Source organism: Podarcis bocagei (assembly GCF_964188305.1).
Source record: "Podarcis bocagei genome assembly, chromosome: 1".
Taxonomy (NCBI): domain Eukaryota; kingdom Metazoa; phylum Chordata; class Lepidosauria; order Squamata; family Lacertidae; genus Podarcis; species Podarcis bocagei.
The window spans coordinates 46,889,007-46,902,803 of record NC_138125.1 but is presented as its reverse complement, the minus strand read 5'-3'; the positions used below and the strand labels follow the sequence as shown (position 1 = coordinate 46,902,803).

The 13,797-nt window shown below is 41.3% G+C and overlaps 1 protein-coding gene across 2 annotated transcripts in view; it reads left to right on the top strand.

Moving 5' to 3' along the window:
• Positions 1-11,442, top strand: part of UBR1 (ubiquitin protein ligase E3 component n-recognin 1) — a 61,833-nt gene extending 50,391 nt beyond the window's left edge. For both annotated transcript variants that reach the window (XM_081211483.1, XM_081211482.1), the window contains exons 41-47: positions 1,410-1,543; positions 2,313-2,421; positions 3,517-3,573; positions 4,511-4,588; positions 6,129-6,299; positions 7,376-7,477; positions 7,921-11,442. In XM_081211483.1, the coding sequence (XP_081067609.1) occupies positions 1,410-1,543; positions 2,313-2,421; positions 3,517-3,573; positions 4,511-4,588; positions 6,129-6,299; positions 7,376-7,477; positions 7,921-8,062 (793 nt within the window). In that variant the 3' untranslated portion in view covers positions 8,063-11,442. The remainder of the gene's footprint in view (positions 1-1,409; positions 1,544-2,312; positions 2,422-3,516; positions 3,574-4,510; positions 4,589-6,128; positions 6,300-7,375; positions 7,478-7,920) is intronic.
• The last annotated feature ends 2,355 nt before the right edge of the window (positions 11,443-13,797 follow it).

The window sequence follows — 13,797 nt, the reverse complement described above, 5'->3', positions numbered from 1 at the left end:
AGGGGGGAGTTTAAAATGTGGCTGGTTGTGAAACAATGGAGTCTGCGTCTGGACAGAGTCTTAAAATGGAATATGGGAGGGAAGTATCAAGTATTCCAGTGAGGTTGTGAGAGGTGTTGTGCAGGTTTGAAGTTGCACCTAAGGCTTCTGAAAGACACAATACATTCACCACCAGCCAAGTATCCCACTCCCATCCCCAAACCTTGCTTTGTTTATAATCTAGACCAGCTTTTCTCAACTTCAGGTGCCTAGATGTTGTTGGACTACAACTCCCATCATTCCTGGCCATCATAGCCAGTAGTCATGAGTTGTAGTTGTAGTTCTAGCCTGATGAAGTGTCATGGAGAATTCAAAAGCTCGCACACATTTTGTAACATTTTTCATTGGCTTAATAAAAGTATTGTCCTAATACGATTTGGGGATTCTTTCTTTCTTATGGAGTAGCATTGCTGCCTTACTGTACTGATGTTTCACATTCCCCAGGAAAGAAGGGAGAAAGCTTGATTATCAAATCAGGATCTGACATAGTTGTAATACTATGTGCAAATTTCCTGTAACAGTTTTTTACTTCTACATTTTTTAAAAACTGCCTTCAAGCTCTTGGGCAGGGGTAGAAACCTTTCTGGCAAGAGGACCTGATCTTTACCTTCCCCACCCCTGATGGGCCAAAGTTGACAGTCAGGCTGGGCCACTCACCTGTCAGTCACCTGATTGTTGAACTTCAGGTTTTCAAACAGTACCTTGTAAACAACATTGAGCAGGGATGTTTACAAATGGCTTTCAGACTACCATCCCATTTCTCCTTCGAACCACAGAGGTTTGAAGAAGAAGTGGGGAGGATTAGAAGTGTGCTGTAATCACTTCTCTGCAAAGCATTCAAGTGTGTATATATACATTTGTGTGTGACGGAAATATTGGTATTTTATTAAAAAGCAGCTTAAAAAGTATCTCTCTTTCAGTGAGGGACCTTTTTAATCTTCACCATTAAACCATTTGTATTTAATCAGTCAGGAATTTATATCATGTTTTAAAACCTGACCTATGGCAAGACCTCCTTGGTGGTGGCTCTCCATTTGTGGAATTTGTGGTTCTCCCTCCATGGTGAGGTGTGTCTGTCTCCTTCGTTAGTAACATTCAGAGGGGATTTTAAAATATTCCAGGCAATTGATAGCTGAAAGATGCTTGCCTGGCAACCTTGAAAACATTAGTTAGGAAGAATATGTGACTCTTTTTCTATGTTTTTAGATGTACTTAATGTTTTCAACTTGGTTTTTAATTGTATTGTTTTTCTGCTTAGTTGCCACCCTGCACTCCTTTGGGAGGAAGTGCGAGATAGAATTTTAATGAATAAATTAAATGTTGTTGACAACCTAAGATACTAAATACACATATTCAAATCTTTATTGCAGTTGTTATAGCCAAACAGTTGCAGGCTGGTATTTGTGGGATTGCATTAAGAAGGGCATCATGCCCTACCTCCGTTGTGCTGCTTTGTTTTTCCACTATTTGCTGGGAGTGCCTCCACCAGAAGAACTTTCATCAGGTAAGTAGCAGAGCATGGTAATCTCAGCATGCCAAGGTAACTCCAGATTAAAAATGTGCTGAATAGTATATCAACCACTACAAAATGGTTTTCAAAAAGTTCTTTTGATATATATTAAAAAATCCTTCTCCATAATTAATCTCTAGTTTAACATTGCTCACCGGGGCAAGACTGTTTGAGCATACAACACCAATCCTGACTGCCAGTTAGTTTCCAGGCCCAATTCAAAGTGTTGATGTTGACCTATAAAGCCTTAAATGCTCTGGACTGCAATACCTTTAACCTCAGTGGCACAAGCTTGTCCTGACCACACTCCCACTGCCTCTCTCATACAAAGTGCTTTCTTCCCAGACCTTCAGTCTAAATCTGCTCTTCCATAACGGGCACATCAGCACTAAGAAATTCACACCCGACAAAGAGTAGGGGGTACCACCAAAATAATTTGCTCCCACATCTTCCCACACAGAGGCAGCTGTAATCTTCCTTAACATGGGGAGGTTACAATTTGTGCATTCACAGCAACAGTTCACATTGACTTACGGAGAAAAATAACTGACAGCTTTCAATGTGACTACGGACATTCCCTCCACAGCAGCAAGAGTCTTATCCAAAGTAGTTCCTGGCTGTCATTCCAAACTGGCTATTGTCTTCATCTGATACATTTTTACTTTCTACATCTGCACCGAGTACTCACTTTTAACAGAAAAAAAGGTTTTTTTATGTTAGTTGCTGCACTTGAAGGTACGTCTAACATCTTTTTCCTTTGCAGTTTCAGAAGAAGGCCAATTCAAGGCTCTTTGTGGATACTTGTCTCTACCCACCAATCTGTTCTTGCTTTTCCAAGAATATTGGGATACTATAGAGCCCTTGCTCCAGAGGTATGACTGCTGTTGGGAGAAAAATCTGCGTGCTTTTTCAGGTTCTCACATAGAGCATATGATTGTCCCAACATCCAGAAACTGTTGGCTGGGTGAGAAAGAGTGGGCTGGGAACCATAGAGAGCAGTGAAATTGAGACTGTCTAGTCTAGCCTTTGTCAACTTGGTGCCCTCTGGATGTCTTGGACTACAATTCCCACCAGTCTTGGCCCTCACAGTTGGCTAGGGGTGGTGGGAGTTCTAGTTCAGGATGTCCAGTGGGGAACCAAGTTGGCAAAGGCTGATCTAATCTAACCCCCTGCCTCAAAGTGGGATCATTTAGCCACCATCATTGCACAACTTAGGCCACTGTGTGTTGTGACCATAGGTAAGCCATATGAAGGTGTCTGTTGATCCAGAAGACTTGGAACAAGTTTGCAAAGTTGCACTGGGGTAAAAGGGCAGACCCAGAAATGTGATGGGGATGGGCTGTGGGGATACAGAGTGTGTTGATGTGTCTTTCGGGGTAGAACAGGCATAACCTGAATACAGGCAGCCTAACATATTTCAGCTTACTTAACTGTGTTAAATATGAGTTTATATTATATTATATTATATTATATTATATTATATTATATTATATTATATTATATTATATTATATTATAGCAAAACTTAGTTTTCTAAAATTAAGTTCCTGGTTCTCATTAGTTATCTGAGCACCTTTGTATCAAGGGAGATGGTTCTGCCTTTGTTTATGGCTTTAGGAAAAGCAAACACCTTTTGGGGGTTGCTGGCCAGTCATACCGACCCAAAATCTTTGTGGGCATCCAGTGTGCCAAACTCAAAGTCAAAGTTGGAATATATAAGAAAATAAAAAAAATTGTCCAGTAGCACCTTAGAGACCAACTAAGTTTGTTCTTGGTATAAGCTTTTGTGTGCATGCACACTTCTAATCTGTGACAGGATTTATTCACCACTTCAGGGCAGGAGAGGGAATGATTCCAGTTATGAGTAAGTGTAGCAAAACACCAATTTAACTGGTAGTTTTGGGGACCAAGCTAGCGATGGACAGTACTACAATATATTATTGTCCTGATGGAGAATTTCACATGCAGGTGGTGTGCGGATCCAGCTGTACTCAGCTTTCTGAAGGGGAAAAGTATTGGAATAAGGTCAGTTTTACTTCTTCTGTTTTCCTGAAACAGCAGTCTTGGTTGTATTTTAATATTTAGCAGTGTGTTTTCATCAGTGCCCCTTGCCCCTTGCCCCTTTTAGATATATTGCTCCCCCAAACATCTGCTCTTGGGTAAATACAGAAATGTCAGGAGAGTAGATAACCAAACTCCCACAATATTTCTGTTCTGATAAGAACAGTAGTGCGCATGGCGCCAGCTGCATTGTGTGGAGAAGGTGGGTGCTCAGGATAGCCTTTCACACCACCTTCCTTGCCCAGCTGCTGCACAACATCCCTGCAGTGCTGCCAGTTGGTTCTTGTTATCTGGTAGTTACTGCCACCACCCCGTTTTAAAGTCATGTACAGCCCTAGAAACAAGGGGGAAACGCGGAAAACCCAGTGAACTTAAAGCTTGCCTCGTGCTTCCAGCCAATTTCTTGCAGTTACGCAGAGCATAACGCCTGCTTTCTAGCCTTCTGTTTCTCCTTGGGAATATGGCAAATTCCTGGCTTTACCACTCTGGCCCTAGGCTTCTAATAGCATTTGACCCAAAGTGATCTAGGCACGTGGCAGTCACACACTGATCCAACCAGCCCAATTGTGAAACTTTTATTAGAAATAAAGGGGAAAGCAAGCAGCAGGCCAAACAGAACACACAGTGAACCAGAGTGCTAATCCTGTCCTTTCCTCTGCAATATAATTTCCCTAGACTGCTTACTCTTAGGCTGAATTCGCTATAGCAAGGTTCTAATGTATAACTATCTGTTGCAAGCTCCTGCTGTAGAGATCATAGCTGTCTTTGTGTCATCAGTCTTTGCAAATTTTGGATGAAATGTGAACGTTTTAAAGTTCAGCAGAAGAATACTTGGTAGCTGTTTCTTTGATGTGCTTTTGTATCCTGGAGTATCATAATTCTTCTTACTTGAATTAACTAGGTACCCAAGAAAAAGAAATAAATTGGTAGAGCTTCCAGAAGACTACAGTTGCCTTCTCAATAAAGGCTCTCAGTTTAGGTGAGAACTAGAAGTTTCTTTTGTGACTTTTTACGGATTTGTTCTTCATAAAACTGCATTCTGTCTAAGCGATCAAGATATGTTGCATAATTGTGCCAAGAGAATAATTTTAAGGTAGACACAGTGCTTTTTTCCTGGGTGGATGCAGGGATAAGTATACCCCTAAACATTTTGTGAATCTAAGTATGGCCTCATTGAGGGGCAGTATTTCAATATGAGTAGGAAATTGAGAGTACCCCTAAACATTTTTTTAGAAAACAAGCACTGGGTAGACCTATATAGCCTTTTTTAAAAAAAAATTGAAAAAGCAGCACAATTTGATTGTGCAAATGGTATTGCAAAAAAAATTAAAAGTGGTAAATGGACTTGGTTCAGATATCAGGTTCCCCCCTTCCAGTTTAAGGTTATAAAAGCTAAAGTGGTCCTTAAATTTTGTATATATGGAGAAATTTGTCTGAAGTTGTGTATAAAACCAATGGTTTGGAAGCACTGATTCCTTTTAGCTGTAGATCATATAATTTTCATTTTAGGATAAGGAGATATTACCACTGGAGTAGTAACAGGTTATAAAGGTAAAGGTACCCCTGCCCGTGCGGGCCAGTCGTGTCCGACTCTGGGGTTGTGTGCCCATCTCACTTAGGCTGGGGGCCAGCGCTGTCCGGAGACACTTCCAGGTCACGTGGCCAGCGTGACGAAGCTGCTCTAGCGAGCCAGCACCAGCGCAGCACACGGAAACGCCGTTTACCTTCCCGCTAGAAAGCGGTACCTATTTATCTACTTGCACTTAGGGGTGCTTTCAAATTGCTAGGTGGGCAGGAGCTGGGACCGAAAGACGGGAGCTCACCCCGCCGTGGGGATTCGAACCGCTGACCATGCGATCGGCAAGCCCTAGGCGCTGAGGTTTTACCCACAGCGCCACCCGCGTCCCTTAGTAACAGGTTATACTGACTAATAAAATGGTTAAACATGTGCAATATTGTTATTTTATCCAAGTTCAGAATTTACAAAGTGCATTGGAAATCTCATTTGCCTATCAAAACATTTCTGAAGTGAATTATTTATTTTATTTGAAATCATTTATAAGCCCCTTAATATTTTTAAAATCTCTAGGTGGTGTACAGTATAAAAACAATCAACAATATGATTACAACTTCCATTCCCATTGGGTTCAGACATTAGAACGATATATGGTTTTGCATTCCATCTGAACCTAAACCACGCCTCCTCCGTCTGCATTCAGAACCCTGGAAGTAACTTTGAAGCAAAAAAATCTATTTTAATTTGAATGGCATGCTAGTTTCAGAATCATTCTAGCTAGTTTTTCTGTACATCAGCTGGTGTACCTCTGGAGTCATCCAATTAGAAAAAAAGGATATTTTATCATCAAGTTTCTAAAGAAGGCCTGATAAAATGAAAGTTAGCAATGAAACAGGTTTTTGTTCACAAGCCGTCTTGGCAAATAATGTCCTTCTCACATTTTTGTTTTCTAATCTCCCTCTTGGTTCCAAATGTCATTTTCTTGTTAACTTTACCTTTCCAGATGCCCTCGATCCTCTGATGATGAAACCAAGCACCCCGTGTTGTGCTTGTTCTGTGGGGCTATGCTATGCTCTGAAAATACCTGCTGTCAGGAGCTGGTGAATGGGGAGGAGCTGGGAGCCTGCACTTCACATGCTGTCCACTGTGGTGCTGGAGTGTGCATTTTTCTCAAGTAGGTAACAGAGTAGCGTGTAAAGCCCATTGAAATTAATCGGAAGGATGGGGTGTTGATGTGCCAAATGCCATGCTGATTTTTCTTTTAGACTATTACAAGAACATTACAGTCGTACCTTGGTTGTCGAACTTAATCTGTTCGGGGAACCGTTCAAAAATCAAGGCGCGGCTTCTGATGGGCTGCAGGAGCTTCCTGCACTCAATCAGAAGTTGCGGAATCTGCGTCGTTGGCTTCCAAAGAATGTTCAAAAACCGAAACACTTATGTCCGGGTTTTCGGCATCTGGGAGCCAAAACGTACAAGTACCAAGGCATTTGACAACCAAGGTAGACTGTACATAGATAGGAAGAGATGAACATTGGTTTTAGCTTGTTCATTTCCCATAATACAATTTAAAATACTACAGCTTGTGATACTTGGGAATTTCTTTATCTTTAGGATCAGATCATCTTAACCTAGATCATAAAATGGGGCTGACTACAGAGGTTTCGTGTTTCTTTTTAATTCCTTACACTATAGCCCAGAGCTGCTCATTAAGGGCAGAAATGTTTTTTGTGCTATAATTACCCATACAGTACCCTGATCTGGTCATAGTAACTCAGCATTCTAACATTCACACATATGAATTCAGGGAGTTGAGTAGCTTGTTCATTTTCTCACCTTCCCAGAAAGTCTGCATACAAAAGGATACTGGAAATTGTTGTTGTCTGTCTCAGGATACAGTAGAGGATACAGTGGAGGAGTGCGCCTTTGGGGGTGAAGTCAAGCTTTTGGAAGGTTGCAGTGCCTGCTGTGTCTGTAGAGACCGATGCAGGAGAGACATGTTTTGTTGCAGCTGGGGCAGATGAAAGTGTCTGTGCTGCTGCAGATGCACCATGGCGTTTCTTCTCTCTGCGCTCATACCAGCGGTCATTCCTCCACTGGTCACTGCCAAGGATACTGCTATGTTGGAAATAGTAGGCTTTAAATAGGCAACACTATTTACTGTGTTTACTTATTCTTCAAAGTGAATGGTGTACTGAGACCACCGTCATCTTGGGGACTTTCTCTTTAACATAACTGTTTCTTTTTTAGAATCAGGGACTGCAAAGTTATCTTAATAGGAGGGAAAACCAGAGGCTCTTTCTATCCTGCACCATATCTAGATGAATATGGAGAAACAGACCCAAATCTGGCGTAAGTCGATGCTTTGCTCTGTTGCCTAGGAAAGTTCACTTTGCTGCTTTTTATGTTATCTTATTATGCTTTTTTTACTACAATTATCTGATGCCAAAAATCTGGCAAATAACCTTCTCTTGGTATTTTAAAGTAACTGTTTGGATGCCTTCTGACTGTTCTTATCCTTTTCAACATAAACATGCATTTACAATGCCAGTAACTTCTTGTTTGACTGCTTAACAACAGAGGCTTTTGTTGCTAGCAAAAGTTCTTTGGCGAGACTGGTGGCTAGCCATAAATGCATTTCTTTGCGAGTTAACTGTGATTATTCACTGTTAGTAGCGAGCATGTTGTACATATACCAACCTAAATATGTCAGAATAAAGCAATGTTAAAAGTACTTGCCACTTACAGTTTTCTCAAACCCTAATGTGTATATCCTTCTTGTTTCTCTTCCAAAGGCGAGGCAATCCTCTGCATTTGTGTCATGAAAGGTACAGGAAACTCCACTTGCTCTGGCAGCAACACTGCATCATAGAAGAGATTGCTCGAAGCCAGGAAACTAATCAGATCTTCTTTGGATTCAACTGGCACCTGCTCTGAGTGTCAGACTCTTCTAGTTTACCATGACTGAGTCTCTTTAAAATTTACACATGAAATAATGAGATGCTTATTTTAAGGAGAAATCCCTAGCCCACTAAACTAAACAGTTTTTGGTGGGTCAAATTTGCTTAGAGAAATATGCATGCACACAACCTCTCAGTGTGATTATTGATTGATCAGAACCAGAAATTGCTGGGTTCTGTAGAAGCGGGTTGGTCAGTGGATGTCTTTGGGGAATTACTTTTCCGCCGGAGTCTGCTTTTCATAGGACTAATTTAGGTGCTTCAATTTTCCGCCTGTCATCTTTCGATGAAAGGATCAGATAATATTTCCCTTCATGTATATCAGCAGCAGTTCAGAATAGAACTGCTATTACTTAAATGGCTCCAGTGCATCTGAATATGAGAACAATGTACTTAAACCTATTTAATCCTTCCTCCCACAACTCTGCATCTGGCTTCCTCCTCCAGCTTAGCAACACTCAGAGTAGCCACACCCTGTGACTGGCGTGGTCTGTGACTTATTCTTAGGGGAAGTAGTGTTACCAGGCATCTAGTAATCCATAGGAACAGTGTGAGGATGGAGCAGTGCAGGTAAAAAGTGCACAGAGGGGGATTTTAGAAGTTACTGGAAATGCTTTGAGGCTTGTGAGCACCTGTTCACTCATTAAGTCACCATGAAAGCTTCCAGTTAGCTTTAATGCATCAGAAAGTCAATATTTTGCTTTTGGCATAGCCAGATGAGCACCTTGTAACTGTAGTTGTTGTGCTCTCCAGCGTTGCAGGCCAGGAGTTTGGCTACTGCTGCCATGGGTAGCCAGATGTTCCCCATAGCAATCTTTCTTACTGTGGACCATCATAGGCCCCAGACTGCAGCAAAAGAAGCCATTTAAATGAGCACCTGCTCTCAAACAGCTACTAACACCATCTTAGAGGTTAATAGGAACAATAAAATAAAAATGGAAATTAGTTCAGTATATGTACAAAGGGCTTTTCATTCAGTTTTATGTTTTTGGTTCTGTGGGAGACTTCAGTGACTGCATGTTGTTTGGTTTCATCATACTGATTCCACAAACAAGTTGTTTTCAATAGCTCTCGAGGCTGCCCCATTTATAGAAGTTGATATTGAAATGTTGTAGTCACATCTTCCTTGTATATTGATTATAGCCATAACTATGTCAGAGGGACATAGTGATGAGAGAGGAAAAACTTTCCCAATAAGCCTTTTGTAACTATCCCCTTCAAGGAAACATCCCCTTTTTTGTCTTAAAAGTTAAATTATCCTGATGGTGCATTTTATTTGTGTACTCTAGCCTTCCTACTTTCTTTTTGGAGTCTTTTGTGTATATTTAAGATTTTAAGAGTGAGGATAAGAAAATGTGTGGGTTTGTGTGCGAGAAAATAAATGTTCTGAATATTTGGGGAAACCCCCGTCTCCATTTGGCAAAGAAAGAAGACATGACAGACAGTGAAATCCAAAGATAGGATTTCACATTTCATATTGTATAAATCCTAATTAGTGCACTGATGAGTTATCACTGTTCATAGGATAGTGGGTGATGGAGCCAAGGCAGCCACACTTACCTGATATCCTGGCAGTAGAGTCTCTGCTGCCTCCCCAGGAGTGGGAGGGGCAAGGCAACATGGAGGTCAGCACTATGCAAATGCACTGGCAGAGCCACTATGGCATTTACACAGCACTGGTTTTCCTGTTGCCTTGCCCTTCCCAATTTCCCTCCTGGTCAGCAGCAGAGACTTCACTGCCGAGTGGTAAAGTAAGCACCACTGCTCCACCCCACTGTCTGCTTCTGAACTACAGTGAATTATACTTTTTTATTATGTTTTGGTACCTAGATAATTTCTTCAAAATCTTTGTTTGCTTATCCACTTAAGTTTCCTTGTGCATTTCAAATAGTGTCTAGAATATTGCCATGAAGATTTTGTTGTTTTCTTGGATAGTTTTCTGGGTATTAAAAACTCTGCACATAAACATCATTTTGGAAAATTCCAAACAGAGGTTTACGCTGGTTATAGAGGGGGGAAACAGTCGTTGCAAAAACATGTGTGCTGAGATTACTGCAAAATGTTCCAGAAGCACTGCATGGTAAGAAGAGATTAGATAGTGTTCATGGTGTCTTGGTCATGTTCACTCTACTGTGATATGTTTTGATTATATATCCATTTGCTCATACTATTATACTTTGGATTTAAAAGGGGAACTATGCTTGGATTTGCCTTGTCACTGTAGATTTAGCATGTCCTCAGTGGTAGCTCTGTGTTAGTGCAGGCGGATCTCACCCTGATTTGGACATCCTGCTCTATTTTTCTGGGGTGAGTGGTTCTCACACATGGAAGAATCACTTCTCTTCTCCCAATCAAAAATAGTGATGTAGGAAGATCCCTCATTCAGCATGGTAACTGCAAAGAGAGGCTTGTAAACAGATGCCTAATGAGGAGAATGTGAGAGCTAATTTCACTGCGAAGTTCTCAAACAATGGATTGGTTCTTGAAAACAATGAGCATGATTCAGGCAGCACCTGAGTTCCATTGGTTCAGTTAGAAAGTTAGGTGCATTCTTGATTTTGAAATAGGAAATCACACTTCAAAATGCTTAACATTGGCTGGATTGTACTCAGCAAGATTAATTTTTAATTCAGTTGCATGTGAACACTGCTTTTGGCTGAATTCAACAGTGTACAACCACAGCAGCTAGAGGTGAACATCCCTAGTCCCTTAAAGGAAGCTAAACATTCACCCATAAGCAGAGGGGAGAGGAACGTAGGAAATCCAAAATGTGTGACTCCTTTTCTTGCTGATCAGCCAGTAACTAGCATTCTCGCTTTCTTGAATGGGTGGGTCCTGTGCAGTGAAGCCCTGCTGTCTGATCAGATTGAGGAATAATGCAGGCAGTTGATGTTTGTGTGCAGTTTCCTACCCAGCTAAGGATACACATATAGGAATATAGCTGAACAGTGTTTACTCCAGTGATCAGGTTTTTTGTTCCGTTTACTCTGATTTTTTTTAATAACCTGACTTGAGAAAAATCAGAGGCAAAATGAACAAACTAACTTATGTTCTTATGTGTTTTTACTTTTCTAGCAAATAAGCTCATGCACAGATGAGAGTGAATGGTCATTTTTAGTTTCATTAATTACTATGCAGTTTATCTCACTGTGAGGATTATTTGTATTTAGTGAACACACAGTGCTAATGCCACTGACAGGAATCATAAGGAAGATGAATGGAATTTTATTTACATACATGCATATATTGTTATCCTTTAATTGCAAAAATGTAAATTTGAGCCTTGTATAATGTTCTTGTCCTTTTAAAATACCTTGTATCTGTATATTTAAAAAGGAAATAAAGTAACTTCTCATACCTTGTGGACTTCCATTTCAAAATGTTACGTTTCTAGACAACTGTAATGGATAATATCCGGTAAGGAAAATGAAGAGACAAGAGCTAAGAAATTATCAGCCAATATTTTAATGCCACCTTTTGCCACAATACTGAAGTGTATCTCTCTACTGAACCAGGTAGAGAGATATGGCCAACATTTAAACCAGAAATTACACCTATGTGTCTTCCTTTAAAAACAAACAAACAAACACACCCTAATCTGTCATATAAACAGCTATGTCAGTAATAACTGTGACTGGTACATACTGGTTTCCTGTTATAACAAGAGTTATAAGCACAAACTCAGTGTTTCCCAAATGGCTGATATGTGAACTCTTCCCCCCCCAAAAAAAAAAATATTGATGTAACATTTTCATTGCTTAGTGCCACAAGAAATTATGAAACTCTGTATGTGAAACTGCCATAACATAAAACATAACAACATATAACATAACAACATAACATAACAAAAACTACAGAGAGGCATTAGCTAATCACAGGAGGAGGCAGCGGTTCACATTTCAGCTATATATCATCAAGGCGGGGTATACAGTGGTACCTCGGGTTAAGAACTTAATTCGTTCTGGAGGTCTGTTCTTAACCTGAAACTGTTCTTAACCTGAGGTACCACTTTAGCTAATGGGGCCTCCTGCTGCTGCCGCACCGCTGGAACACAATTTCTGTTCTCATCCTGAAGCAAAGTTCTTAACCCGGGATACTATTTCTGGGTTAGCGGAGTCTGTAACCTGAAGCGTCTGTAACCCGAGGTACCACTGTACTAGTGTAAGTATATGTGATGTATATACCTGTCAAATGAGGGGATCTTGCGTTGGTTCTTATATAGGTGCCTTAAGACCAGTGTCTTAAACTGTCTGAATGCGGTGGATCTATTTCCATGTGTGGCAAGGTGTTTTTTTTAAAAACACACACGTTGCTCTCCTATTTCTGATTGGCTTACACATTGATGATAAATAGAAGAAGAAGAAGAAGAGTTTGGATTTGATACCCCGCCTTTCACTCCCCTTCAGGAGTCTCAAAGCGGCTAACAATCTCCTTTCCCTTCCTCCCCCACAACAAACACTCTGTGAGGTGAGTGGGGCTGAGAGACTTCACAGAAGTGTGACTGGCCCAAGGTCACCCAGCAGCTGCATGTGGAGGAGCGGAGACGCGAACCCGGTTCCCCAGATTACGTGACTACCGCTCTTAACCACTACACCACACTAGGAGCAGAAGTCTACAACAAATCGTATTTATTTCTGTATCTGAGCAGATGCTGCAGCTTAGAGACTTGCCTTGCTAATGCCATCTGTGTCTCCTCTAATGAGAATTCGAAGAAGGACTGTGCTGCTATTTGAGCTAGTTTTCCTTGGTTGGAACACAAATATTTCTAAACTCTGGAAAATGTTGGAAGTATCATTGTACTGGTGCACTAGGAAAGGTTGGCTTGCTCATTTTACATTTAAAAAAAGAATACGAGAGATTACTTAACAGTTAAAGCTTAATTAATCTGCGTTAAGTGATCCTGGCTATATACTCTTACTTAAGTGATATGCCTTGCTGGGTCAACCTTATTTGTGAGAATTCCAGCAAGCTCTAGGGTAATAGACCAACAGAAAATTAGCTATGGGCTGCGCTCGTGTCTACCCTGGGGCTAGATGCTTACTTACATCCATGGTTTCCAACCTGTCATAATAATCTTGGTGGTACATGAGCACTTAGGAGATACTAAACAAAAGTGTATGAGAAAGAAGAAAGAGAAATCACCCTTAGAGGTGTCATCCTACAAGCAATGCTGAGACTATTCTGGGTTAGAATCTTTTCTGCCAAAGATTCTAAGGAAAATGCCTGCTGTAATGGGTATGAGTTACTCGTGCGTAAACTGGTGCCTTTCTCGGCTAATTTGCCTTGTTAAAACTTTCTGACTGCACAGCCCCTTCTCATGGTGGCTGCCTCAGTCACTGGCAGAATCCGTCAGTGGGCGTTTCTTGAACCTCTTCCAACACAAAAGTTGTCTGACACCCAGTCTCCTCCTCCTCTCACTGCGCAGGAGTCTTCTGCGCAGGGAAGGCGTGGGTAGCGGAGGACCTGGGCTCTCCTCACTGATGTCCAGTGAAGAGTTCTGGAGCCCTCTCTCCAATTCCCATGTCTGCCCCCCTTCATCCCTGGTGTTGCGCTGATTGGCTTCCCCCTCTACTGAGCTGTTTCTCCCCCTGTGGCTGGGTCCTTCGCCAGCATCATCTGGGAGCCTCCCCTTCGCCTCTCCCTCCGATGTCAGTTCCCTGACACCTGCCATATCTCTCCAAGTTACTAGTCCCCTCAATTTTAAACAAGTGT